Source organism: Ptychodera flava, chromosome 10 (genome assembly GCF_041260155.1).
Source record: "Ptychodera flava strain L36383 chromosome 10, AS_Pfla_20210202, whole genome shotgun sequence".
In the NCBI taxonomy this organism is placed as follows: Eukaryota; Metazoa; Hemichordata; class Enteropneusta; family Ptychoderidae; genus Ptychodera; species Ptychodera flava.
In genome coordinates, this window is record NC_091937.1 from 15135855 (window position 1) to 15162630 (window position 26776).

The 26776-nt window shown below is 35.8% G+C and overlaps 1 protein-coding gene across 17 annotated transcripts in view; it reads right to left on the minus strand.

The window, feature by feature from the left end:
• The window catches only part of LOC139142082 (X-linked retinitis pigmentosa GTPase regulator-like), a 44430-nt gene that overhangs the window by 10273 nt on the left and 7381 nt on the right, over positions 1-26776 (minus strand). For 6 of the 17 annotated variants that reach the window (XM_070711897.1, XM_070711896.1, XM_070711891.1 and 3 more), the window contains exons 3-12: positions 26485-26577; positions 17262-17480; positions 16449-16598; positions 16123-16281; positions 15362-15520; positions 14713-14837; positions 13781-14050; positions 12957-13134; positions 11824-11906; positions 7646-7687 (exon numbers count right to left, since the gene is read on the minus strand). In XM_070711897.1, the coding sequence (XP_070567998.1) occupies positions 7646-7687; positions 11824-11906; positions 12957-13134; positions 13781-14050; positions 14713-14837; positions 15362-15520; positions 16123-16281; positions 16449-16598; positions 17262-17480; positions 26485-26577 (1478 nt within the window). Of the gene's footprint in view, positions 1-4513; positions 4592-6668; positions 6771-7645; positions 7688-8930; positions 9015-11823; positions 11907-12956; positions 13135-13780; positions 14051-14712; positions 14838-15361; positions 15521-16122; positions 16282-16448; positions 16599-17261; positions 17481-26484; positions 26578-26776 lie in introns of all 17 variants that reach the window. The other 11 variants (XM_070711885.1, XM_070711895.1, XM_070711893.1 and 8 more) reach the window with 5 other exon arrangements.

Here is a 26776-nt window from a genome sequence, read left to right on the forward strand (position 1 = left end):
GGGTTCATCGACTATCTGGCCTCGAAAGGGGATCAATATTGGCAGGTTTTACTGTATATACACATCAAGTGTGTAAAATGAAGCTGTGTTCATATTGCAATAAACTGTGTTTTGTGATGTGCTTGCTATGTGTCTTGATGATATCATTGCACTCACTACATAATCCAAGCTGATGGGAATTGTGTAGAAAAAAAATCTTGCAAAGGTTCGAAAAGTATAAATCACACTACAATCAGAGTGAAAGTTGCAGTTAATTTAGTGAATACAAATTCTCTCCATGTTTTTCATGTTACATGACAAAATAAGACCTTTGGAAAAACTGAAACTGAAAACTTACGAAAACCCTTGCCTAAAAGCATTTATTCCATATTTTGTTGTTAATCAAATTTGTTGTAAACAGAAATGTATAAAAATACACTTCAATGAGGGATTTCATATTTAGGTATGTTTGTTCACCAACATACTAATACAAAATATATTTAGATCAGAGAAACATTAATGTTATGCGGTTAAAGTTACGAACAGTTTGGACAAGCTGTTGGTAAAATCCACTGAGACACATTTTCTTGAGGATCTATCTTCCCCTTGACTGTCTATGGATTGACCCAATTAACTCTACCGGTACTCCAGGTATGTAAGGGTCCCAAATTCGACAAAGTGAGCGTCGAACTGAGCGTGGAAAATGACAAAGTGAGCATCGAACTGAGCGTTGGAAATGGCAAAGTGAGCGTCGAACTGAGCGTCGAACTGAGCGTTGGAAACTGACAAAGTGAGTGTCAAACAGCGTTTGATACAAAGTAAGCGTCAAACTGGGCGAAAAAAAGAAGAACTGAGTGCTAAAATGTAGCGAATATGCGAAATATAGCTTGCATGGGTGCTCAGTTAGCGCGTACTGGATAGTACACGATTTGCCAGTTGGCTAATAAAAACGTGTTTACAATGATGCGCCCAATATTGGTGTCATAATTACAGTTAATTACAGTTTACTCTTCGTAGTCAAAAAGAATAAGAGATAGGAGTCAAGGTCCTGCAGTCGACGGACCTCGATGGAGCAATGTCAATCACTATAGTGTGCATGTATGTGAGTTGACAAATGGCAGGCAGAGCGAGGTCAAATATACGTCATTCTCTATGGGTTGACCGAGACTGAAAAGTTTTGAGCCGATCATAAGCTTACGCCTGAAGCCGAAAAAATTACTGTAACTTTCACTTTTTCGGATGAAAGATGTTCTTTCACATTGCTTTAATTCTGAAACATTTGTCATGATAAGACATTGTTCGGCAATCGTGATGTCAAATGGATAGAAAATCACGGTCATCACATGCACAGAATCCCACGTCCAAAAAACGATCATCGCATAGAGTGTCACGTTCAGCAAACGATTTCCAGACAATGTGTTTATTCAGGCAAAGTCTAAATTGACCTTTCAACATCAAGAGTCTTTGGATAACAAGTCTGATTTATGTAGAATCATTATTGAACGTACGCGAACTGTATGTCAGTCAAGTTTAGCCACGCTGACAGGACTTCAAACAAATCAAGTTCATGGAATTTTCAGTGCTGCAGTGGGCTCAACCCTCTGAGCATAGGGAACCAAGAAGTCTGGTTGTTGTTGTTGTTGTTGTTGTTTGTATTGTTGTTTATGTTTATTAGTCGTGTTGTTGTTGTTGACCAATAAAATTCAACGAACATAACTGTTGTGTTGTTGTTAATGTTTCAAGCGTAACGTAGATGTCATAAGAAACGCTACAAGGACACTTGGCCCGATACAACTGCCGGCCATCTGCTAACGCGTACACTCTCTTCATACACTTAAACATGTGTAATTATAAAAATGACAGGAAATTCATGAAAATTGGTAAAATGTCCCTCAAAAATTTTGTTGGGAAAAATCGCCGTCATGGATATATCAAAAATGGTGCCGGTGAGCGGCGTCGCTTGACAAAACGTCGGCATTTTATGGCGATCAGCGCAGAAATTATCTGAGAAATTTTACTGTGCAGCTACAATAGTCCACAGACACATTCATTCAAAATCATCAAAATGCAGAGTGATTTTTATCTAGAGAAGCGTGGTCCGTAGCGGCACATATCCCGGGCCCCGTCGCGACTATGGTAATATTGATGCGTGCAGAGCCGTAAACTACGTCGATATGTCGGTCAATTTATATTTTTCCTTTGATTATTCATAGTGATCGCGCCAACTAGATTTGCAATATCTCTATCACTCTGTAAAAAACTACAATGCTATCAACACAAGACATAACATTGGTGTCGTGTGATAAACACATAAATATTTCTAGTTTATTCCTTGCTTACATTCATCGTTCTGTTTGCTCAAAGTTCAAAGAATACCTACCATACTGTAATCTTGAATGCAGAGCTTCGGACTTCAAAACAATTATACCAGCAGCGTATTTTATTGACACGAACTTTATAGCAGAATGCTTTCTTTATTGAACGTGTTTATGAAGTGATGATAAACTTGATCGTAAACTTGCTCCAAGTCTGTAGGCGTATAAATATCAAAATGGCATAAATTTAAGGAATAAACTTCGCCTACCCGGTTGTTCGCATGTCGGGTTGGTGATAGGCTGTTACGTAGTTGTGGGGTGAACGATGTGGCTAAAACGTCGCAACCCATCGTAGTAGTTAGCCAATTCTAACTTGTAATTTCAGTGCCTTCTTTATTGAGTACAAGGGACATTCATGCTGCTATCAATATAGATAAAAATAGACACGACAAATTGTCCCCAGACGCGATGTCGATATTTGCTATCATGGAATGGCTCTACCGATGTATGACCAGAGTTTTACTTCCCGATCTCGCACAAATTGAACAAAATTTGGATGTCGTAATTAACTTGAACTTTACATCTGATAAATTGTCAACTATTTTTTTGACATCGATTACACCTAAGACATGTTAGGGGGTGTTCGTGAAATGCACCTTTTGTTCGGTATTTAGTTTGCAATATTTTACAGACGGAAGAGAACTGAACATACGCAACAGTGACAACGTACTAGTTTATTTGACCAAGACGTAGATGTACACGCTCTCTCTCTCTCTCTCTCTCTCTCTCTCAAAAAAAAAAAAATACAGCAAACTGTAGCCGTTCATGCCATTTACCGCTGTGCCTGCGGTATTTCCGCGATCATTAGGAGTAGAAGAGGTGTGAATGATTCACTTCCAGTCTGTGGTAAATGACTTTTCATGAATATTCAGTCTCTGAGCAGCGGTAATCCTGGCGGTAAGCGAGGCAGAGGTATAAAAATGATAATTGTCATGGCCTTGAAGCGAAATCTGTTCGGAAAGATTATCTACCTGAAACGGGCAACAGTAACAGGGAATGTCAACTCATACCAAATCATCAGGCGGGATTGACGACTCATTGGGTAACGCCATAGTGAATGTAAACATCGACCTGGCGGGACGCGATCTCACAGCTGATGGCAAAATTAATTATACCACATCCTATCGTTGGAGGCGCCATCACGCTCAGTTTGACGCTCACTTTGACGCTCAGTTTAACATTTTCCACAAAGTGCTCGATCGCTCATTTTGACGCTCAGTTTGACGCTCAGTTTTGCCATTTTCCACAAAGTGCTCGATCGAGCACTTTGACGCTCACTTTGTCAATTTTTTGGGTCTTACATACCTCGGTACTGAGCTGGCTGGCACTGGCAGAGGATCATGTCATTTGATTGAGGGGAAAATGGTCACCTCCTTGAAAAACACATACTATAGAACCAGACTTCACAAGAAAGTTTTTATAAATGATAAGGTATCTCAAGTTTTTAAGGCCAGGTATAGCTGAATATTATCAAAACTTAGACCTTGATGTTGTTCTGGCTGAAACATGAAGGATGGAATTAAATTGGACATCAGAGTTTTTTTGACCCAACACCAGTGTCATTTCTCATGCATTTGACCATAGGCATCTCACTTCTACTGTCCATGATTGGATGACATTGTGTCAACTGTTGAGTTGTGTTTACACTTTGGAAAGTATATACATTATCACACATAAAGACAGCAAAAGTCAACACTTTTTTCAATTGAGATGGTCTCATTCAAACTTATGCTGAAAATAAAGATGAATTTATCACTCAGATCTACTACATTCCATCTTTCATTGAAATTTATGTTCATGCACCCACTCTGAGAGTTGGTATGTAGTACTTCATACAAATGTCAATCATTAACTTGATGAAAATACATGTATACACATCCTGCAATATTCAGAACGAAAGACCCTAACACTGCAGTATCCTAGCTACCACAACCTGTACAAAATTCACTTTTCTGCAAATATTTGTAACTTTACACGCACTATGGTATCTGAAAGCTAAAAGTGTTGAGCAATGCTTAACTATCAAGGAAATAAAATGGTAAAAAATGAATTGTATCAGTGAGAATTTAAACATATTAGGAATACCTTGCAAAAATCAGTACACAGTTGGTTAGTAAAAATCTAGAGTATAAAGCAAAGCAGAGCGGCATGCATTGTACCTCTTCCCCTAGGGATTCATCTAATTCAGCTTTAGTCCACTCATGTTTCAGTCTTAACTCCTCTTGAAGTTGTTTGACCTTTCATGAAAGCAGCGTTGATGAAGCAAGAAATTCACAGGATGAAATGAAACCTCGCATGAATTATTTCCAGCTACTAATACAAACTATGACAACAAAGTGCAGCAAGATTTTATAGATTTTTTTCACTGCAGTAGAGTCAGCTTAAAATTTTGCAAAAACAAAGTTATGGAGAAGATAACTTGGTTCATTATATTACATTGTGTGAGGACGCTACATCTTCTCCTAGCAAATCACAAATGAAAACATAACATCATGTATCAAACTGAATTACAAACATAAATATAATAATATAATCTACATGTACATAGTAATTATTTGTACATGCATGTTGTCTTCAGTGATATGAGTTCTAAATTTTATGAAAGCAATAAAACACTGATATTTATTTGTCCACATTTTTGTTAATTTTTTCTCCCTGAAAGTTTGATATATGCATCGTTAGCATGATAGGAGTACAAAAATTTGATTGGCTTGTCAGTCTTTTTGTTGATATGGTTGACAGTTACCAGCTACACTTGTTGTCACAGTTCATACCAGTAGAAAAAATATTATTGATGAAAACAGCAAAGAATAGTGAGAAGCAAGCATAGGAGCAATGATTAAAGTCAAGTTGCTCTACAAGGTACAGGAATCAGAAAATTTACACTCGAGACACACCAAGGAAATGACATAATCCACAAAGACAGTTGACAATAACATTCACAAGAAATCGGGGGTATTGCCCCTGCATTTTTAAATCAGTATTTCATACACTGATCCATAAGTACTAATCCTATGTACACCATTACAAAACCAACTGGTGGTGTTTGAGACCAAATCCTAAATCTCTGCTTCTCTTATTTGGTCATAAATATATATTTCTGGAGTGTGAGGAACTATGTACCGGCAAATTCTTTTCTATTGGAAAAATCATACCTTCCATGGAAGATCTGATAAAAACCAAATTGGCAAATTGAGGTCACACTACAACCTACGCCTGTATTTTTATTTTGATCAAGGTATTACAGATATGCACTCAGATTTGGCAGACCCTGAGAAACAAATTGTCTTTTGGTTTTCCAATTTGGTAAAATTCCAATAATCAAAATAACATGCAGAGAGTAAACGGGGGTTGATGGCTGTAAATTATTTGCTCATTTATGACTGATTGAATATGTGTACTAATTGACATCTGCTTCACCTTCACTGAAGAAGCAAACGTTTGACTAGCAGAAACACAATGGACATTGAGTAGAGGCAGTTTTCCAAAATAAATATGCAACATTTTCTTCTTTGACGCTCTCTAAAAACCTATTTTATTCCATTGTCTTTGAAGGCTCACTTCCATGCAATTGCCCAGAAAAAGTGTCCGGGAAAATCAATACATCAATATCTGATCTCCACAGACAGAAAGCAGACACTGTGACACAGAAGATAGATAACAACAACAATGTGTACAGCAAACTCCATGCTTAGCATAAACAAAATAGAAGTGGACAGCCAAAACCATGCAACAAAATAATACACAAGCCAAAAGCAGCTGAAATACAGTTTACCCTTGCACCAACATATTATCAACATCATTTGAAAATATCAAAGCATCAAATGTGTTCATAAAAATTGTGACAATAACATGTAGGTATAGATGAAGTTTGTCTGTATATGAATACTTTCTTTTCGTCATAATCTGTAATAAATCTTTACCGTTTAAATTTAAAATTTATTTAAAACAAAATTTATCAAATTTATCATATCCAAAAATAGATTAGATAAAATATATTTAAAAATATGAGGCAACATTGATGGAAAAGTGGATAGAATATTATCCCATACATATTCCAGTGAGGCTATGTGGTGTCCCATTCCACCTGTTCACTTTTCAGAACCCAGATTAAGTTCATTATCAAATTTAGGATAGTTGCATTCATCACATGATTGGTTGCTTTTAGTTCACAGTAAAAATAATATTAGTTTTGTTCACATCTAGTATGACAGCAAATCATCTTTGGTTTCTGTTGATAGCATGGGAAGTTTTTCTGATTATATAATCATTTTGTTCACATTGTCAAGGGTAAACTGTATTCCTCTATTCTACCTCTTCCTCCTCCTCTTTTGACTTAACAGGCGACCCACCACCATCCTCATCACTCTCATCTGAGTCCCAGCTCTCAAACAACTCCTTCCTAGGGCCCTCCGTCTTCAAGAGTGGCAAAATATACAACATTGAAGAATCAGTCATTGTTTCATACACCTGTTACCTTGGTAAGTTTTTCTTTGGGAGAAAAAGATTACAGACAATACAACCTTGTTTGTATTGTGATCTGATGGGCTTCCATCAAAACACAAGTATTATACACATTGAAGTTTATAGATTTGTAGAATAATTGCCAACATTGGTGCATTTACATTTTGTATTTGATACTTTTGTATACTGGACAATACGCAATTCTTGAACATTGTCTTGTACTCAAGCAAGATGTTATACCCAACAGTGATTTGTATGTCGAAAATTGCTGTAGATAGTGATGTTAGCCCCACTATCACTCAGTGTCTCGCTATTATTTTTCACAAGAATCATGGGTACGCGATCTTGAATACGTCAGCTGTTTGACCACACTCAGCGAGGTAGAAGCAAAAGACACATATCCTGGTAAATGTGAGATGGAATGTAAGTACAGAATGGGTGGACTCAGCGTATGCCATATCACTGTCCTCAGGAGTATTGGACAATCTCAACACAATACCTACTTGGACTTATTCATCCAAACATTACAGTAGCAGTTATTAAATAGTATATATGTGTCTTAGTTTTCAGACAGTGAAAAAGAAAAGAGATTTCCTTTCTATGCATTCAGTGAGCTGAAAAAAGAATGTTATTTACTTAGCACATGGCAAGATCGCTTCATGACCACTCTTGAATTTGCACACGAGTACCTCCTCTTCACATAATGTCCTTAAGTACGGTAGTCACAGAACATACAATTACGTACCGTACATGTAAAGGGATGCATTCATGATAAACCTTTTGTATTTCTCTGTACCAGTTATTCTATTTGCTTTACAAGTTTTTACCTTTTGAGTTGATATCTTCTGTGCTTTGATTTCTTCTTCTTTCTGAAACAAGAAGCGATACAAGAAACTTTGTTATTTTTCTAGTCTTCCTTTCTGGTAAATATGACGCTGCAGAAGAAGGGTTAAAAACAGTCAGTTGGCAACAACACAGGGAGATGAATGGGGAGGGGGTTGTTAAAGGGACTAGTGCGGCTGGGACTGGAGGGAGATTATCTTCAAATGGATCATACTTATTAGTTTGCAATCACTGTTATAAGTTGTGGGATAGTTACGGTAGAATGCGCCTCAGGGATAGATATTCAGACTCTAAAACAACTTTGTATTACTTAATATTTGTTCTGCCATTTGTGGGGACTCATTTTGAAGGTCAGGAATAAACAAAATTTTCACTGGCTTATTTTTCTGGAAAAAAAAAATGTAGTTTTTCCCCATAAAGTTAACACAGGGATGGCAGCCATTTTGATTTTCAAATACCAGTTGAGTTAAGGTAATTTGTTCCATAGTACTAAAATTTGCACATTTTTTATTCTTGATTTTGAAAGATAATGGTTTGAAGTTTCCTTGAGGAAAGTTTAAGCAATTGGAGATGCATACTACCTAAAACATGCCATTAATCAGGTATTGCAAAGACAAGCCAATCAACTATCTATACCCACCACGTGATCAACTTTAAAATCAAGGGCACTTGTTACATGTATGCAATTACTACCAAGGCAAAATCTTTCCCCAAATTAAATATTTAACTTACTGATTTTTCTAAACAGAGTTGTCATGAAACCACAAGGAAAACCACTTTTGATTTCCAGAAAGCCATGCATGGAATGATATGCATGATTCAATGGATATACAAAATTGCTATAAAATGAGTGAGTATAGGGCATGAATATGATGAAACCCTTGAACTTGTAAAAGCACTATAGCAATCTTGATGAGAATGCCTTTGTTTGATGACGTACAAGAGTATTGAAGATGTGCACAGAGGCATTAACAAAATATTTTACAGGGCTATTGACCTTAAACTTAATATCTATGGATGTGTCAAAGAAGGGTTTTTCAGCCGTACATGCATGAGCTTTTTTTGCACAATGCAGCTACAGCATGCATTCCATGAAAATCTACCGCATTTTTTTTTTCAGCTTTTATGGGTATACTTTTGTGCATAGATGGATGGTGCCTGTCACTTTTTTATGATGATTGTTGACTTTTGTTAATCAAACCAAACAACTGCATTAATTTTCAAAACATGCTTCAGCCAACGAAACTCAACACACCCATGAACTTCTACCTTTCTCTCCCTTCTCTGGCGTCTTTTCATAGTAGACACCAAGGGTTCAATGTCTTCCCTGTGACCACTCATAGAATAGTGTGTCTATATGAGAGAGAAAAATTCAAACCCTGAATACAGACTTCAAACAATCATAACTTATGGGTGCTGTGTTTATTTTCACTGTGGCTTGCATTTGTTTTTTTAGTGTTCAGCAACTTTTCTATGTGTCTGTTAGTAGGGTAGTCAGTCCTAACCTTCCTATATGCCTTAATTTACCTTATTTTTTGTCTCTGTTTTTATTACTTCTTGTCCAAATTAACCCTTCCCTGTTTTCGTTTTCTTTTTTCTCAACTTGTATATTTGCCTGATCTGATTAGTTCTCTTACATAGTTTCACTCCTCAACACCTTTTCTGTTTATTGTGCTTTTTACATCTGCACATGTTCACACACACACACACAGCTCTGTCTGTGTCTGCCCATCTCTCTCTCTCTCTCTCTCTCTCTCTCTCTCTCTCTCTCTCTCTCTCTCTCTCTCTCTCTCATATCATACATGTACAGAAGTAATATTTTGCTTATATAACTATCTGCTCCTGTATGACTCACTTCTTGCACAAAGATGAAAACAACTGCTGCACCACAGCTATCTGATATGTGTTTGATTCAGTGCAAACTGATTGCAGCCAGCGTTCATGCAGTGTACTGGTATGCTGCAATGTGTGTCCAACAAAGCCAAACAGCAACAAGCCTGTGGTAGTGTTTGGTGAATACGTGGACTCAAGCAAGGAAAAGTGCACTTAAAAAGTTCATGAGATGCCTTTTGGTGAAACAGTGTACCCTCCAACTTTTGAGACTACTGATTACTAGACGTCAATCTTTGAATTTTTTTATATCATTGTAAGTCAGCACTATGCAAATACAATTGCTACATGTAAAATTTCTTTCAACCAATACAATAGTCTTTTCGTCAACAGTATGTCAACATAACTTAGAGGGCGCACTATAGTGAGAAGTCTCAAAACACACCTCTCTCATCAGATTCTACTCTAGCAATTACAGGAAAGACCTTTCACAGCCAAACTTCAAAATTTTGTCAGTTGATTGGGTGCTCCTATAAAAAGCCTGGGCTGGATAAAAAAGGGGCAGTGGGAGAAATCCAAACTTTTAAAGTTGTTTTGGATTCAAAAATTGCATTGATCAACACAAAAATATATCTTGACAATTGAGGAGACTGCTACTTTTGGAATCTGTCATGTCAGAGAGTTACTTTTGATACAAGACTTATGTAAAGAGAAGCATGGCTTGGAAATTGCTGGCAATCAAATGGCCATGGCTGTGCAAACCAAAGCGTGAATCTCCTGGTGTGTATTTCAAACAAGCTAGTGATGGTTCTGTCAACAGATGCACACAATGCGGGGTACCTTTCAAGATCAGTTAAGATCTTACCCTTAGTAAACTACCACGGTATCGGAAGGAGCCACGGCCAAACTATATTGTATAACAGAATAATATTCATATAAATACAATAAATGAATGTAGTGTATTACTTTCCTTGCAAAATGATGCGACTGAAAGTTCAATATCAAAACAAATGTGATTTCCAAGGCAAGTGCAATTGTACCTTTCACCTACAATGCACTTGGAGCACTGTTTCATCCTCAATGTTGGGACTTCTGAAATATTCCAGGCCTAAGGTTTCTTATGGTGCGAAAAAGATTTCCTTAGGGGACCTCGATAGCTTTGTATTGCACCGAACCTCCTAGGGCTGTGTTGATTTGCAACACTGCGCAGCATGGGTCCAGAATCCTTCAGTGAACTTTATTTCCATCCATTTACGCCTCTCAATACTCTTCAGCAATGCCTCAAGCTGTTGCCACAATAAAGTCAGTGGTTCAGAAATAATGGGGTGGTATACTGACCATGTCAAGAATTGTCAGAAAAAGTGAATACATATATCAGTGTTCTCCCTGAATAAGGTGACAGGGGCATAGCGCCCTCTTGTAAATTCCGAGCACCCCTTGCCACAAATGAAAGAGATTTATTTTTTTTAATTAGAACAAATAAAATTTTCGAAAAAGTTGACAGTGATTTACAAGCCGAATGCAAGTGTGTGACTCAATCATGCAGGCTGTAATGGTAATTCTCATCGATCTTGCAAATCTCGCGAGTTTGTGATGTCATCCGAGATCATAAGCCCATGTGCAACTTATCGATGGCAGCCATATTTGCATGACACAGGCTGTAATTAGCTATTATATAAACCTACTTTGAGTACTTAGATGAGTAAACATGCCAAAAAGCGTGAGGGTAACCCAGGAAAGCAGAGTATACTGAAATTTTTCTTAGAGGTTATGTAGAATTTTGCTAGTGATAGTATATTCCTTCCCAAAACTAACGACCTATTTTTAGGCACAGCCGTGTATCAGGCTGAGAACAAGTGAGTGTTATGATGATATGTACAGTATTTGGACATCGATGAATATGTCTGTTGCTATTTTTTCATCTTCAAAAAATGTAGTCTTCATTGAAATCAGTGAACTGGAAAAAAAGTTTTGGAATGCAGTCTCAGATTTCTTTCCCTTTGAATTTTTCATATGAAAAAAATCCGAAAAAATACTCCCTAAGTGTCACCAAATAACACCATTTTAAATCTCTGTTTTTCAAATGCTCAAATTATTTTCTCAATTGTACTGCAGAAACAACGGTGCAATAACTGTAACAAATGCCTTTTACAAACATGTTTAAATGTATTACTAGTCTCTATTAGCATATTTTGAGTTTTACAAGAAGCAGCAACCATGCTCTCTGCTTAGCAGGGGAAGAGGCAGGGAATAGATGGTTTCCCCTGGTGAGATGCAGGACAAATTCATCTCAGCTATGTCTAGGGCAGAGACATTTCATAAATTGTCCTACCTTGTCTAATGGATGTATTGTCTGTTTTGGCTCTGAATCACTGTCATCATCAGAGTCATCTTCACTTGCATCGTTTGCTTTCACTGCAGGGAACAAAAATATTGAGCTTTAATCAGGAAAGCACTGCAGGGTATTTAGCCATATTTCTACTCCGCCGTCCCGGGTATACTGTGAAAAACCAACTTGATGCAGTGCAGTTATGCTGCCGAACAAAACTATAGCTGTGAGTTCATCCTACGATGCTCACATTTAGTTTCAAAAGCGAAAATATTTTTCTTGATTGTGCGATATTGCTTTTCTGACAATTGGTATGTCATACATAGAACTTCTTAGCCTATTACGCGTATCATTAATTCAAGAGAGCTCTCTCTCTGACTCCAAAAAGTTAAAACATGTTTCGAGATGGGGTTTAACCAAAGGACAGTTTAAGCTTTAATGCACCATGGGGACAGATAATCAGACTCTCAAAATTTTTACAATATTCTTTTGGTCAACCACTTGTGGGGGCTCATTTGGAAACTTATGGAGTAAATAAAGTTTTCAATGGCTTACTCTTATGAAAATCAGGAATTTGATTTTCTCCATGAAGATAGCACATGGATGGCGGCCATTTTGAATTTCAAATATTGATAAATATTGGGTAATTTGTTTCTCTAGTACCAAATTTGCATGGCCAACCCCCAAATTTCTATTCTTGATGTTTGAGGGAGAATGGTTGAAGCCTGCTTGAGGAAAGTTTGAGCAAAAGTTTAAATCTTTCATTTTCGAGGCAACTACAAACCTTAAGAAATTCCTTATTTGACTTGAACAGTTAAGAATTCTTAAGCAAACCTCTTACAAAGATATCTGGATTGCAACAGAGACACATTTAAACTTTTCTTGAATTACATATATCCGTGTGACATGTATGTATATCCATTTTCACTTTTGAAAAGGACATTTTGGAACACACATACAATTTATAGATGGCCCAAACGTATCAATACTGCCAACAGAGACTACTGCTATCCTAAATGTGACATTTTCCAACAGCGCCACCGTGGGGCTAAAACAGGAAAGTTTTCTTGCATATATCTAGATTTGATGCTCTATAACAAAGCCATTCATTTCATGTCCAGATAGTGTTGCCATACCTTGCTGTTTCATTGTCATGTCATTCTTGATTTCAGGTAGTTTACCAGGGTCTAGCCTGTTGGCACCGGCCAGGGCTACAGTCTGCCTGGGCAGAGGTCTGGGGGCTGGTCTTGGGCTATTAGAACCAGAAGTACTGAGAGGCGGTAATGTCCTTGCCAACGGAGGAGGTAATTCAACCTGTATTTATGAAAAATGAAAGAGTTGCCATTATGGAGGTACAATGTACAGTTGTTACATATTAAACTCTTTCACCACTTCAACAACATTCTATCAATTTTATATTCCATAAAGTGACTGTGAACCATTTCTAAGCATAGAGATGGGGATTCATAATCTCACATTGCCCATATGTCTTCAGCACTGTATGTTTCATGAATTGTTCCTTTTTGAAAACACACTATGAACAAGCCCAGATCACTATAACTAGTATATTGAAAGAGGCCATGAACTAATGATGGAAGATCGATTTTGTGTATAGCCAAATTTGGAATAAAGCCTTACACATTAAGGGTTTACACATACATCAACAGACTCCTGAAACCCACGTACTTGTCAATAGTGTAAACCCAACCTTTGAAAAGATGGAGTTCATCATAACATGGAAGTGAGGTGCTGCTTATTATTCCATTTTCTGAGGAAAAACATGGCAAAGAGGTTCACTTGTGCATGATTTCACAACAAACTACATCTTGGCAGGTGTTATCATTGCTACACAATTGTTAATTTTCATGATGTAATGTGAATACTTTAAAATCAATTAACAACTTTGTCTGCAAGTTCATCCACTCACTGTCAAATACTAATTAAAAGATAAATATCTTACTTCTTTTTGCCGTCTCCTCCCCCTGGCTGTACCATCAAAGGTGTGAGCTAACTTTTCCTTTTCACTGGCTGGAGTGCCTGAGTCATCGAGTGATGATGCAGCTATGGTAGCTGCTGCAGTTTCTATTCTGGTGTCATTGGCTGAAATGGACAATCTGTTGAGTTTGGTGAGAGGGTCCTCCTCCTCGCTGTCTGCCTCACTTGACAGCTCACCATTGGCTTGGTCCCTCTTTATTGACATGACAAGCATGTGACAACCACCACATGACACCTGAAACATTATCATGAAAATATTGACTTCAGATACATACCTGAATAACAGATACTTTAAGATGACAAAATATTCTATAAGATAATTAGTAAATATATTTAAAATAAAATCTCTAGTTTGATAATAAACATAGATATTAATGACCCTATAGCGCGAAGGACATACATACGCATGTAGAAATAGGTACCTTCAGATGACAAAATATTCAATGAGATAATTAGGACTAAACTATTTAAAATTAATTCTCCAGTTTAACAATAAACTTATACATATTAATGATTCTATAGTGCAAAGGGTTCAAACATATACTGATATAACATCCACATACTCCACGGCAATTTTTTATACTTTGAGACAGCTTTTGTAATCAGAAATTGATAAAGTCTTTAATGTGCAGCAAAAATCAAATAATGTACAGGTCACAATAATACACTCCTTGGTTTGAATATGGTCAAATGATAACTGCTATAGTATCACACATCGAGAAAGCAAGCATCAATAAAATCTTCATCCATATACCAAAGTATCTAGATATCTGTAACAACTTCCATTTACGATGATCACAAAAATAGACATATTAACCAGAGGAACACACAAGCTTTATAAATAAAAGCACTAAAGTACTCACAGGGTAATGAGTTCAATGTACTCTGCATTCTTACCTTTTGGACTTCAAAATGACTAAATCTGGAAACTTTACAAGGTTTAAATATATTACAAAAATCTTCTTCACTGAGTCCTAGTTTGCCATGCCGTCCATCACCAAACGAATACATAGCACCTTTTTCTGAAATAAATCAATGATAGGCATGTGTTCTTCTCCTGCAACTAACTATAAATTATGCCCTTCAACCCCTACCCTGGCAAGTTCATATGTCAACCTCAGGTCAAGTTGGTGACAACAAGTGATGCATAACAGGTCCTGTATGTTCCATTTTGAATATCTGAAGACCCCCGAATACCTAGATACTGTAAATATGATTTTCAGTGACCAAACCTGCTATGACATACCCTGCCAAGAAGGTGAACATACATGTACATATAAATTTTGCTCAATACTGCTTCTTATAGATTGGGGAAGTGATTCTGTCTGCCAGCATTAGGGTTGGATTCAAAATTGGTACTTTCTTTGTATTTTGTATGTCTAAATTATTTCAGACATTTTCCAGATAAATCAGATCGCAATAATACAATGAAATCAAACATTCCTATGCAATATAACTGCAGTGAAGAAACATTGTTTTCATTTCCAATACCCATCCACACACCTTGCTTGCATTCTTCACAACACAATCTGCCAAAACATCTCACCTGTAATGACTGCCGTGTGGTTGTCCCCACATGACACAAATTTACACTTGTGTTCACTGAGTCGAACTACTTTTTCAGGGGTGTTCAGCTGCAACTGTGAGGGACCATGACCGAGCTGCCCATGGTTTCCGTCACCAAATGTGTAGAGATTACCCTTCTCTGAATAAATAAATTATATACAGTAAGGATGTGTTGAAATAACTGTACTCATGACATACATGTGTTTAATTTAGAAATCACTGGCATAATTTGAATTCTATTTTGTTGCCTGGGGGTTAGACTTTACACATACAAGATTGACTTTGGTTGAAAATAGGCTCAATTTTCAGTGAACATGCATCCAAAATGTATGTCACAATGTCCCATTGATTTGATAGGTCATCCCTTCAAGGTCAATCGATAGTCTTAATATGAATGTTCATTTTTGAAATATTAAAATTTACATGATTTACTTGAATTTCACATATTTTGATGGGGGTATTGGTCGTATGAAAGACGTTAAAGAGATTTACCAATATTTTCCTTTTGCCGATACACTGATAGTCAGAACCAATTATTTTCTTTTTGCCGATAAACTAATAAAAAGTCTGAACCAGTATTTTTCCTTTGCTAATAGATTACATGTATAACCAGAAGTTAGAGCAATGCAAGAGTCTCTCCCTCCTTTGTTTCTTGGAAAGAAGGTCAAACAATCAATTAATCAATCAATCAATCAATCAATCAATCAATCAATCAATCAATCAGATCGGATCTCCACTCACCTGTAATGACAGCAGTGTGGCCACCACCACAGGCTACCATTTTAACAGGCTCTTTTATTGAGCTGACATGAGTTGGTGTGCTGGTCTCATCCAGCTGATCCTCCTTTAAACCAAGTTTACCAAATTCTTTTTCACCAAATGTATAAAGTTTGCCATCCTCTGTCACAGGAAAAAATGAAATACACAATTCATCACATTTAATGGTTACGTTCATCTGTGTTAAAGGGTGTCAAAAAAACACATTGTTGTCACCACATATTATAAAATAATTAATAATAAACTGAATAAAGGAAATTTAGTAGAAGAACATCAAAACATTAACCTACCTGTAACTATTGCCGTATGGTAGTAGCCACAGGACACCCACCTCACAGGTGAGTCCATTTTTAGTTCTGTGGGGGTTTCTACACTTTCTGCATTTCCTAACCCTAGCTGACCCTCACCACCACTGCCCCACACATACAACTTTCCTTCAGCTAAAAAATAGAAGTAAATTGTGTTAGCTTTAATTTCACTTTTGTCTTTATACCTTTGTCAAAGTTGTATGTCAAAACAATGCACATATCTTTCTTACCCCAGCACATCAATCATGACAATGTTGCCATAAATCTACAATTATGTGTACATCTCTACTGCCTACCTTGCCTTTTCTGACAAGCTACTGAGAATATGTGCTACAATTGTAACTTGAACCACCCCTCCTCAAACACCCATCCTGACTTGATCACTTTACTACCTCATACAAGAAACTACCCACTTTTGAAAACATTCAGATCGACTTTTGAAGTAAGCTACACCACTGTTTTCAATGCTGCTATCGACCTTCTCTCACATTAATACCTGAAACCATCCTCACTTTGCTCACGAGTGACAAGCATCACTTTTATTCACCCCATAAGCTTCAAAATGAACCCCAACAAGTGGTAGGCCAACAGAAATTGTAAAGTTTAAGAATCTGACTATCTGTCCCCAGGTACATTCCACGTTAATAGTGATTTTTTTGTGGTTTATGCACATTTGCCATTAAAAAGTGAGTTATCATTATCACTTGATTAGCATATTCAAATAGTGCTCATTAATACACTTTGCATAAATAAATATCTTTATTTGGGAAATTGAGCATAAGATGTACCACTTACTTGTAAGAGCTGCTGAATGGTCAGTTCCAGCTGACAATACTTTATATTCTTGTTCTGGTAGTGATTCGATGAGTTGTGGTGAGTTGCCGCCTTGTCCCTCACCGGTACCAAGCTGTCCATCCGAGCCGGCACCAAAGGCGTAGAGTCTACCAGCCTTAGTACTCACTATGGTGTGTGATCGCCCACATGCCACTAGTTTGACCCCTTCTTGTTTTAAAGCTGATGAGGAATATTGAATGATAGTATAATGTTATGCAAAAACGGCACAGCATGATTTTCATTCTTCCTATGAATGTTATCTTTTCCACAGTAACTGAAATACATGTATTCTAGCTTTTACCGTGAAAAGAAAGCAGATTAGTAGTGTTAATTATCACACATAAAAAATGCCTTTTCTGGTGATGTTACAATGCTTTAATGGAGAAATTTTGATACGTAAATACATGTGCATACATCCAGCATCCAGTCAGTGTATCTCAGTGCTACCTGTAAATTCTGAATCGACATTCTGTTTAGAGTATACCCACATTTTCATTGAGAAATTTTGATATGAAAATGTACATTCAACACGCACACACCAGCTTTTTATAAATTCTGATTACAAATGTACTATAAATAATTAAATTTGTCCCATATATGTATTTTTGTTATAACTTCCTATGGATATTATCATTTTCCACAATAGGACAAGCTCAGAAATTTACGCAAAACAAAGGAAAGAGCACGCATTTTGCACCTGCTGTGAAAAATCAATTTTCTGAATCTGGTGAAATAAATCTTCACCTGATTAATGAAATGAGCCATTCCAGACAAACATGGTACAGAATGGCATTACCGTGACAACACTTTCAAAGTGGAACATTTGAATGTAATAGCGTGTGTCTCCTGGCAAACACAGGAAAATTGGAAAACATTAGAATTCAAACTCACGAATACAGGTAATTGAATTCCTTTGATGGTATGATTACAGAGGGGAACACACACTGAATGCGAGGATTTCAAATTTCAAAGAGAAGCAAAATCGGCATGATGTCATTCTCATGAATTGCCCTCAATTGCACATGATGCCATTATCATGAATTTCCCTCGGCAACCTTTTCATCACCATGGTTTGGCTCAAACCTATAGCTATTCATGGCAAGTGTGGACTGGATCATAGGGAATTGGGGTGGACAGGTTAAAGAACAACATACTCAAGTAATACCATCAAGTTTTGAGATTCAGGATGAATTCTAGACATGCCATGTTAGCCATCCTTTTTTCCATTCTTAAGTTTATCAGATTATAGAAACACAATTGCCTTTTGGCTGATACCTAAATACAGTGTCACAATAAATATATCACAAACGGTGTGTGAAATATATTATTTTGTTTGTGAACACAAAAAGAAAAGTAACAGCAACTGATGATCAAAGGCAGTGTAAAAAAAGAGTACATGTACTTATTTAGATCTATTTCTCATTTTAATATACTAGGTACATGTACAATGATCTTTTTACAATATTATTATATCATATGCCTCAATTTACAATAAGCCTTTCTTGGTTATGTATCTGTACATACATGATGGAAAGTTCCACTTGAGAACAACATCAAATATTTGAAATTTGCTTTCAAATCCACAGGCCTCAAATTGGTTTCTTTGGAATTTTAACACTGTCAAACAGAATTACCTTAAAACTAGCTCAACGGTGTCGCCATTATTAAAATTTTACTATGCACTTTATTGCCCATATTTTTCCTATTGTTTGAATATAACAGCACAGTACGGTAATATTGATATAAAAGGGTTTGAAAAATTGGCTTCCTAGTACTATAACACTTGAAAAGTTGCTTAAAAGGCAGCAATTTACAATGCCGCAGAAAGAGATGCTAAAAGAGAATTTAATTTTACAATTTCTAATTTTAATATTCAACATTCTTCTTTCAAATTTCAATATTTTTAAAATGCACAGCCCCCAAGCTCAATGAAGTTTAAATACTACTACACCAGTGTCACTATTACGACTCACACATCTCATTATTCATTCTAGTATGCTTTTCACACTGGGAATACAGAATCAATTACAAACACAACATTGAGTTTTGGGATAATCTATTCCGTGACACAGAAGAAATTATAGCAGCATTAGCGTACATGTATACTCATATTGTTTGGGGTCATTGACATCAGTGACAGCTCTCGGTAGTCATAACATTTCTACTTGCTATGGAAACAGTCTCTACGAACTTGCTTGGCGCATGCCACAACTTCACCACACACGGTAATCTATAAGCTACTCAAAAGCCCTAGTCACTGAGGAGTTACAGAAGTACTTTCATTTTGCATTCCTCTAATGGTTGTCCTCTTTTCACCTTTTATTGTTGTTATATATCAAAGAATATGCAAATTAGTTGGCAGAGTTCCAAGAAATCAACTGAGGTAGGGCAGAAGAGAAACAGAAACCCTCAGCCATGCTGTAAGCAAATTTGGCCTACGGATACTTTTTGAAATTTTCTCAGTTCATAAAACAACACTGTGCATATCAGGCAAATGAACAGTTACTGCCACACAATAGAGTTTCTTGTGTTTTTCAAATCTATAATCATTTCTTTTCGTTGAAATGAATTTTGATCACACAATACAGGACACATAAATTTGAGGAAGTACCTGACATATATGTATGTACAAACTGTAAAAAGATGTTTTCAGTAAGCAGTTTCAAGCAAGTATATGAAACTGAATGTCTGTGGTTTTGTGAAAGTTCAAGAATCAGAAGAAATTCCTGGCTTTTGCACTGTCATTTTTTTATAATAAGATTGTAACATTGAATTGAAAACAAGCATTCATTGTGTTGAAGCATTCATTGTGTTGCTATACTATGTTGAATCCAGTAAAACACAAAACTTTAAAACCAATTTCAGACAATGTAATGCCACAATCTATGAATTGTCGATCAAACGATTTCTACATGGACAATCTGATAAATTCGACATTTCTGAAAGGATTTTATAATTTTTTTATACATGGGAGTAGACTAAATAAAGCTTTTCTATTTCACAAACACTCTGTATTGACTGATGACAACATAACATTACCTTATTATAGGCGAGCGGCGAATCCACAAAAAGGGCCTTATTTTAGGAGTTTAATGTACCCACCTTACATACGGCCACATCATACATCATTTGAAAGCTTATTATCTCTACTTTAAGAAAATTGACGATGTGGAGCTGCCAAGTAGGGCCATAACCTCCTAATTTGCATAATTAACAAGGGTACCCAATTGCATAAATGCGATATAATATTTGAAATTTATTGTTAACTTCTCTAACGATACGTTTAAACTATCGAGTGATATATCATATGAAAGGTCTTTCCATGTAGAATACAAAATGGATATTCAAAGAGATATTGAAATTGATTATACTGAAATATTTTCATGTTTATATGGAAAACAATATTTTCCCGTATTGAATAACAATATTTTAAAAATTTGAACACATACAGCAACAACACACAGCCACACCATACGTCATTTGAAAGCTTATTATCTCTACTTCACGAAAATTGACAATTTGGAGCTACCAAATCGGGCCATAACCCCTAATTTGCATAATAAACACGCATACCCAATTTGCATAAATGCGATATAGTATTATAAATTTATAGTTAACTTTTCTAAACATACGTTTAAACTATCGAGTGATATATCAAATGAAAGGTAGTTACATGTAGAATACAAAATGAATATTCAAAGAGATATTGAAATGGATTTCACTGAAATATTTTCATATTTATATGGAAAAAATATTTTCCCCTTTAGAATAACAATATTTTAAAAATGTTAACACATAGAGTCCTATCATACAGCCACATCATAAGTCATTTGAAAGCTTATTATCTCTACTTGAAGAAAATTGACAATGTGGAGCTATCAAGGAAGGCCGTACCCCTTTATGTCCATAAATTACACTGGTAAGCAATGTGAAGAAATGAGATATGAAATTAGAAAATTCATTGTAACTATTCTAAACACACTTTTACACTATCGAGTGATATATGGTCTGTGGTGATGGTAATTGCATGTAAAACACAAAATTTATATCAAAAGTGATATTTGAATTAATTTACGGAAATATTTTCATATTTCTGTCGAAATAAATATTTCCTCTTTTTAATAATGGTATTTAAAAAATTAATTTAAGTATCAATGCAACAAAAAGATCCACACGAAAGACACTATTGTAGTTGTTGAAATGTAGCTTTGTAGCTGAAACAATGTGTCAGAGTAAGCTACAGTCAAAGTAATGGCATGATTTATGATCCAAATCATTCATGTCATTTCCAGTAAATCTAGTAATTGTAGGAATTCATCATCCTCTTCTTCACCAGCATTGTCATGAGTAAAAGGGTTGCCACAGTTATCGCTGCCTTGGCAGGAACAAAGGTCTGTGCAGGGAAGATTAATTCGACAGCAGACACAATTGGTGACATGTAATAAGAGAAAGCAGCTCCGCAAATCGTTCATATCTTAGTTGTTTGAATTTTGTGTACGGTACATGTGTATATTGTAAGTGTATATTATGTTATGTTTGGCCGTTTTATGTATAGTGTTGATTTGCCATGGCGAGACGCAACCCTAATCTACGTGTTCTGCCCTATGGGATAGCATGACTAATGTGACACTGCGATATCCTTTGATGCTACCTTTCGAGAGTACTGAGTTGTCTTCATCAGTCCTTCATTTTCTTTTGTTGAATGATTGTAGGTGTTACCAATCGAGTTGTTCCACTGAAAGTTCAGTTTGTTCAAGTACGGAAGCTAGGATGTCTACTGTTCGTTCAGGCTGTATTTGTGTAAGCTCATTTGAATCGGAGATCGGACTGTTGTAGGTTTTTGAAGTTTGGCATCATCGTAACGCTTATATTACCGTTTCTTATGTATGTAATTAGGCTACGCTCACAAATAACGGTGAGAGGCAGAGGAATTCGGTTGGAATCGAAAATTTTGGGAGATTGTAGAGGGGTACTTGGAGATTTTGATCAGCATATAGGGGACCTGAAAATGTTTTGGTTCCCTTTTACTATTTACGATTCCAAGGAAATTTGAAATTAATTTAATGAAAATTTAATAACATTTAAATGTCATCCATTGTCCAAAGTAAGTAATAATTTAACAAGATTTAGAATCGTTTGGTCGCATTTCATTACTTTTATCTCGAAAATATCTTGTATTCTCTATTGCCTTGTTGTTGCATGATTGTTCTAATGTATCGTAATGTTTCGCGTTTAACAAGGCCCTTGAATGTTGCCGTTTGGTTTCGTGAACCGCAATGTATCTGTTGGTTTTGTGTGTGTTTTGCAGTCGAGAATGTCCTCTTTGTTCCACCGATGACCTTTATAGATAATGAGGTCTAACGATATGATTTCTTGAGAAGAGCTTTCGAAAATTTGAAAGTATGATGCATTTTTTCATGTTTGATATGAATTCATTAAGCTCGTGTTGAGTTCCAATGAGAATCATACATCGTTTCTGAATCTCAGTCAGAGCGATATTTGTTCAGTGTGTTGCTGAATTATTCTCATTTTGTCTTGTGAAATGTAATGTCGGGAATTTCTGGTAAAACTGGAGATCTCGTACCGCACCCAAATACATGACGGTAAAATTCACTGTTGACTTGAAAGTGTTGTTTTTCAAGATTATTTTCAGCATAGCTATCATGTATTTTGTTGTTGGTTGTTTGATTATGCAATCATTGATGATCTTTCCTGATTTAATGCTCTGTCGACTGATTCCATTGGTTCATTGTGCGTTGTATTAGTGTACATTGAAACAATGTCTAGTGTTACCAATGTCGCATTGGCCGGAACTTTTATTGTCTCAATTTTCGTGTAAAATCAGTCGTATCTTGATGTATGTTGTTTATTTCTTCACGATTTATTTGAGAAAATAGTCAATGAATTTTGATCTGTGAAAGGTTGGACTGCATCATCCACTTATAATTGGGCGGCCGACAAACTTTCCTCGTGGGCGTCATTTTGTTCACTTGTATTTTTAGCATAAGGTACCAACTTGTAAGTGGTGCTAGTGTTTTACTCTCGACTAGAATAATCGCCATGGCTAATTAACACTTTATATAAAACAGCCAAACATAATATACACTGACAATATACACAATATCATACACAAAATGCAAACAACGAAGATATGAACGGTGTGTTGAGTTGCTTTTCCTTCATTATATGACAATAAATACGATAAATGAAATATGGTGCCTTCCGTCTACATATTCCACAGAACTGAACTGAAAATAGAGATGCAACACAGATGTAGTAACCAATGATGTCTCCATCAAACAAGATTTCTAGAGAAATTGAAACAAAAATGACATCAATAATACAAAAGGGTCATTCAACACACAGCTATTTATAACAAGATTGGAACTAATTTGGGATAATTGGATGGTGAAGTAATGTCGGTTTAATTTGCAAATTTAAGCTCATCTGCTTTTCTTTTTTACTTGTAATGTTTTTAAGAGTAACTTGTTATATTTCAACACTCAACTATAGAGCACAAAACACGCTTTAGAAAATTTGCAAAATATGAAGACCCAATTATCCCAAAATAGTTCCAATTGGTTTTATGTATTCTTGTTGTTCAGCTATATGGGAATTAGACAGGAAAATGTTCCAGTTTTCGTATCCTTAATAAACAAAAAATCAATTGCAAAACAAATTCAGATATTTATCCCCAAAACTTTAGCATTATTCGTTATTAGTACACAATATTTTGAATATTATAAACTAGTCAAAACGTTTACGATTTAATTGAAAATATTCAATAAGAATATTTTGAATACACGTTTGGAGTTCATGATTCTATTCTACATGCAAATACCTATCATTTGATATATCACTTGATAGTTGAAAAGTAAGTTTAGAGTACTTTACAATTGATTTTTGTAATTTTATATTGTATTCATGAAAATTAGGTACCCGTTTGCATTATGCAAATTAAATCATTACAGCCCTATTTGTCAGCTGCATATCGTCTTTTTTCATGAGGCAAAGATAATAGGCTTTCAAATAACGTTTGATGTGGTTGTGTGATGCGGTTCTATGTGTTAAAATTATTATAATATCGTTATTAAAAAGGGGAAAGTATATTGTTCTACATTAGTACGAAAAAATTTTAGTAAAATCATTTTAATATCTCTTTGGATATCCATTTTGTATTCTCCGTGCAAATACCTTTCATTTGATATATCACTCGATAGTTTAAAGTATGTTTATAGTAGTTAATAAATTTCTAATTTAATATCGCATTTATGCAAATAGGGTACCCATGTAATTTATGCAAATTAAGGGCCACGTCCGTACCTGACAGCTCCACATTGTCAATTTTCTTGAAGTAGAGATAGTAAGCTTTTAAATAACGTATGATGATGCTGTAAGATTTGGCTTTTTGTATTAAATTTTTTTTTAATATTGTTATTGAAAAGGGGAAAATATCTTTTCAATATAAATATGACAATATTTCAGTAAAATGAATTTAAATATATTTTTGGATGTCTTTTTAGTATTCTACATGCAAATACCTTTCATTTGATATATCACTCGATAGTTTAAAAGTATTTTTCGAGTAGTGAATAATAAATATCTAATATTAATCGCATTTATGCAAATTGGGTACCCGTGGGACTTATGCAAATTAGGGTTACGGCCGTACTTGACAACTAAATGTTGTCTATTTTCTTAAAGTAGAGATAGTAAGCTTTCAAATGATGTATAATGTGACTGTATGATGTGGCTGAATGTGTTCAAATATTTAAGATATTGTTATTCAAAGGGTTCAATATTTTTTCAGTATTAATATGAAAATATTTCAGTAAAACCATTTTAAATATCTTTTTGGATATCCATTTTGTATTCTACATGCAAATACCTTTCATTTGATATATCACTCAATAGTTTAAAAGCATGTTTAGAGTAGTTAACAATGAATTTCCTAATTTTATATCACATTTATGCAAATTGGGTACCCATGTGAATTATGCAAATTAGGGGGTTATGGCCCTACTTGGCAGCTCCACATCGTCAATTTTCTTGAAGTAGAGATAATAAGCTTTCAAATGATGTATGATGTGGCCGTATGTAAGGTGGGTACATTAAGTGTGAAAAATGGGTGTGTCTGCCGCTCGCCTATTAGGGCTACCCAAAGATGATGATACTTAAAAGCAAGAAGGGACTTACATTGTATGACCAATACATTACTTTAAAAACTGCGCCAGTGAAAATTTAATTTACTCCACAGGCTTCAAAATAAGTCTACACACACAGCAAAACCATAAGTGACGTACAAATTTAAGCATTGAAAAGTCTGCCCTGTCACATTCTACATTCACAAATGTCTGTAATCTGAACATTAAATTACTTGGTATACTTCCTTCTTTGGATACTATAGAAATAACGGACGACGCGCTGACCATTAACGTTTATTTGTGGGCAAGGGCGGAGGAAAGCCAAAAATTAACGGGCGAGGCTTGCCGAGCCCGTTAATTTGGCTTTCCTCGAGCCCGCGCCCACAAATAAACGTTAATGGTCAGCGCGGAGTCTGTTATTTCCATTATATTATCAGCGAACCAAGAAAACCGTCAAATATCCGAAAATTTCAGGATGCGAACGACAACTGGGCCCCAGAAACTGAGCATTACGCGACGCACTGTCATGCGCGCTGTAAAATATTGGCAAATCCGGAGATGTTTTCAGAAAAAAGTATCTCAACTTGACCTACAAGTGCTCCATTTTATTTTGTGATTGATTATGATTTACGTTTGAGCTGTAAAGTTACGATACTTTGAGTTGTTAATCTTATTATTCATATTCACGGGCATATAAACAGACCATTACTGTGTATTTGTGGTCAGTCACGTGGTTCAGCTCGACCAATCAAAATGCGACACGGCAGTGCATGGTAATATAATGACTGATACTGAGCTAAGAATAGCACTTTTCAAAATCGAAGCGTCATAAAGACAATTATAACCTTAGTATCAAGTGATAAATTGCTTATTATCCAGCAACCAGGTTACTTCCAAAGGGTAACTGTTTTATCAACAAACACTCAACAGCCATTGTTTTTGACTATCTTGACATCCAATAAATATTTTTACGTCACATCAGTACTATTATTGATTTTTACAAATATCACTGGGCTGTTCATCATGCACAAGATACTCACATTTGACACATCCTGGTTTATTGGTAGGTTTCATGTGACCCAGCCCAAGCTGTCCCCAGTCATTGGCTCCGAATGTGTAAAGACGGCCAGATTCTGAATTTCAAAAAGTGAGAGAACATGGAATGAGAATGACAAATACTGAAGCATTTTAGATTGTGATCAATTTAGATCATATACCTATTTTTATCCACATTACATGTGTGTACAGTGAAATAATTGATTGTTCAACTTTTGTGTGATTGTGATCAAATTAGATCATGTACCCTTTTTTGTCCATATGTATTACATACTT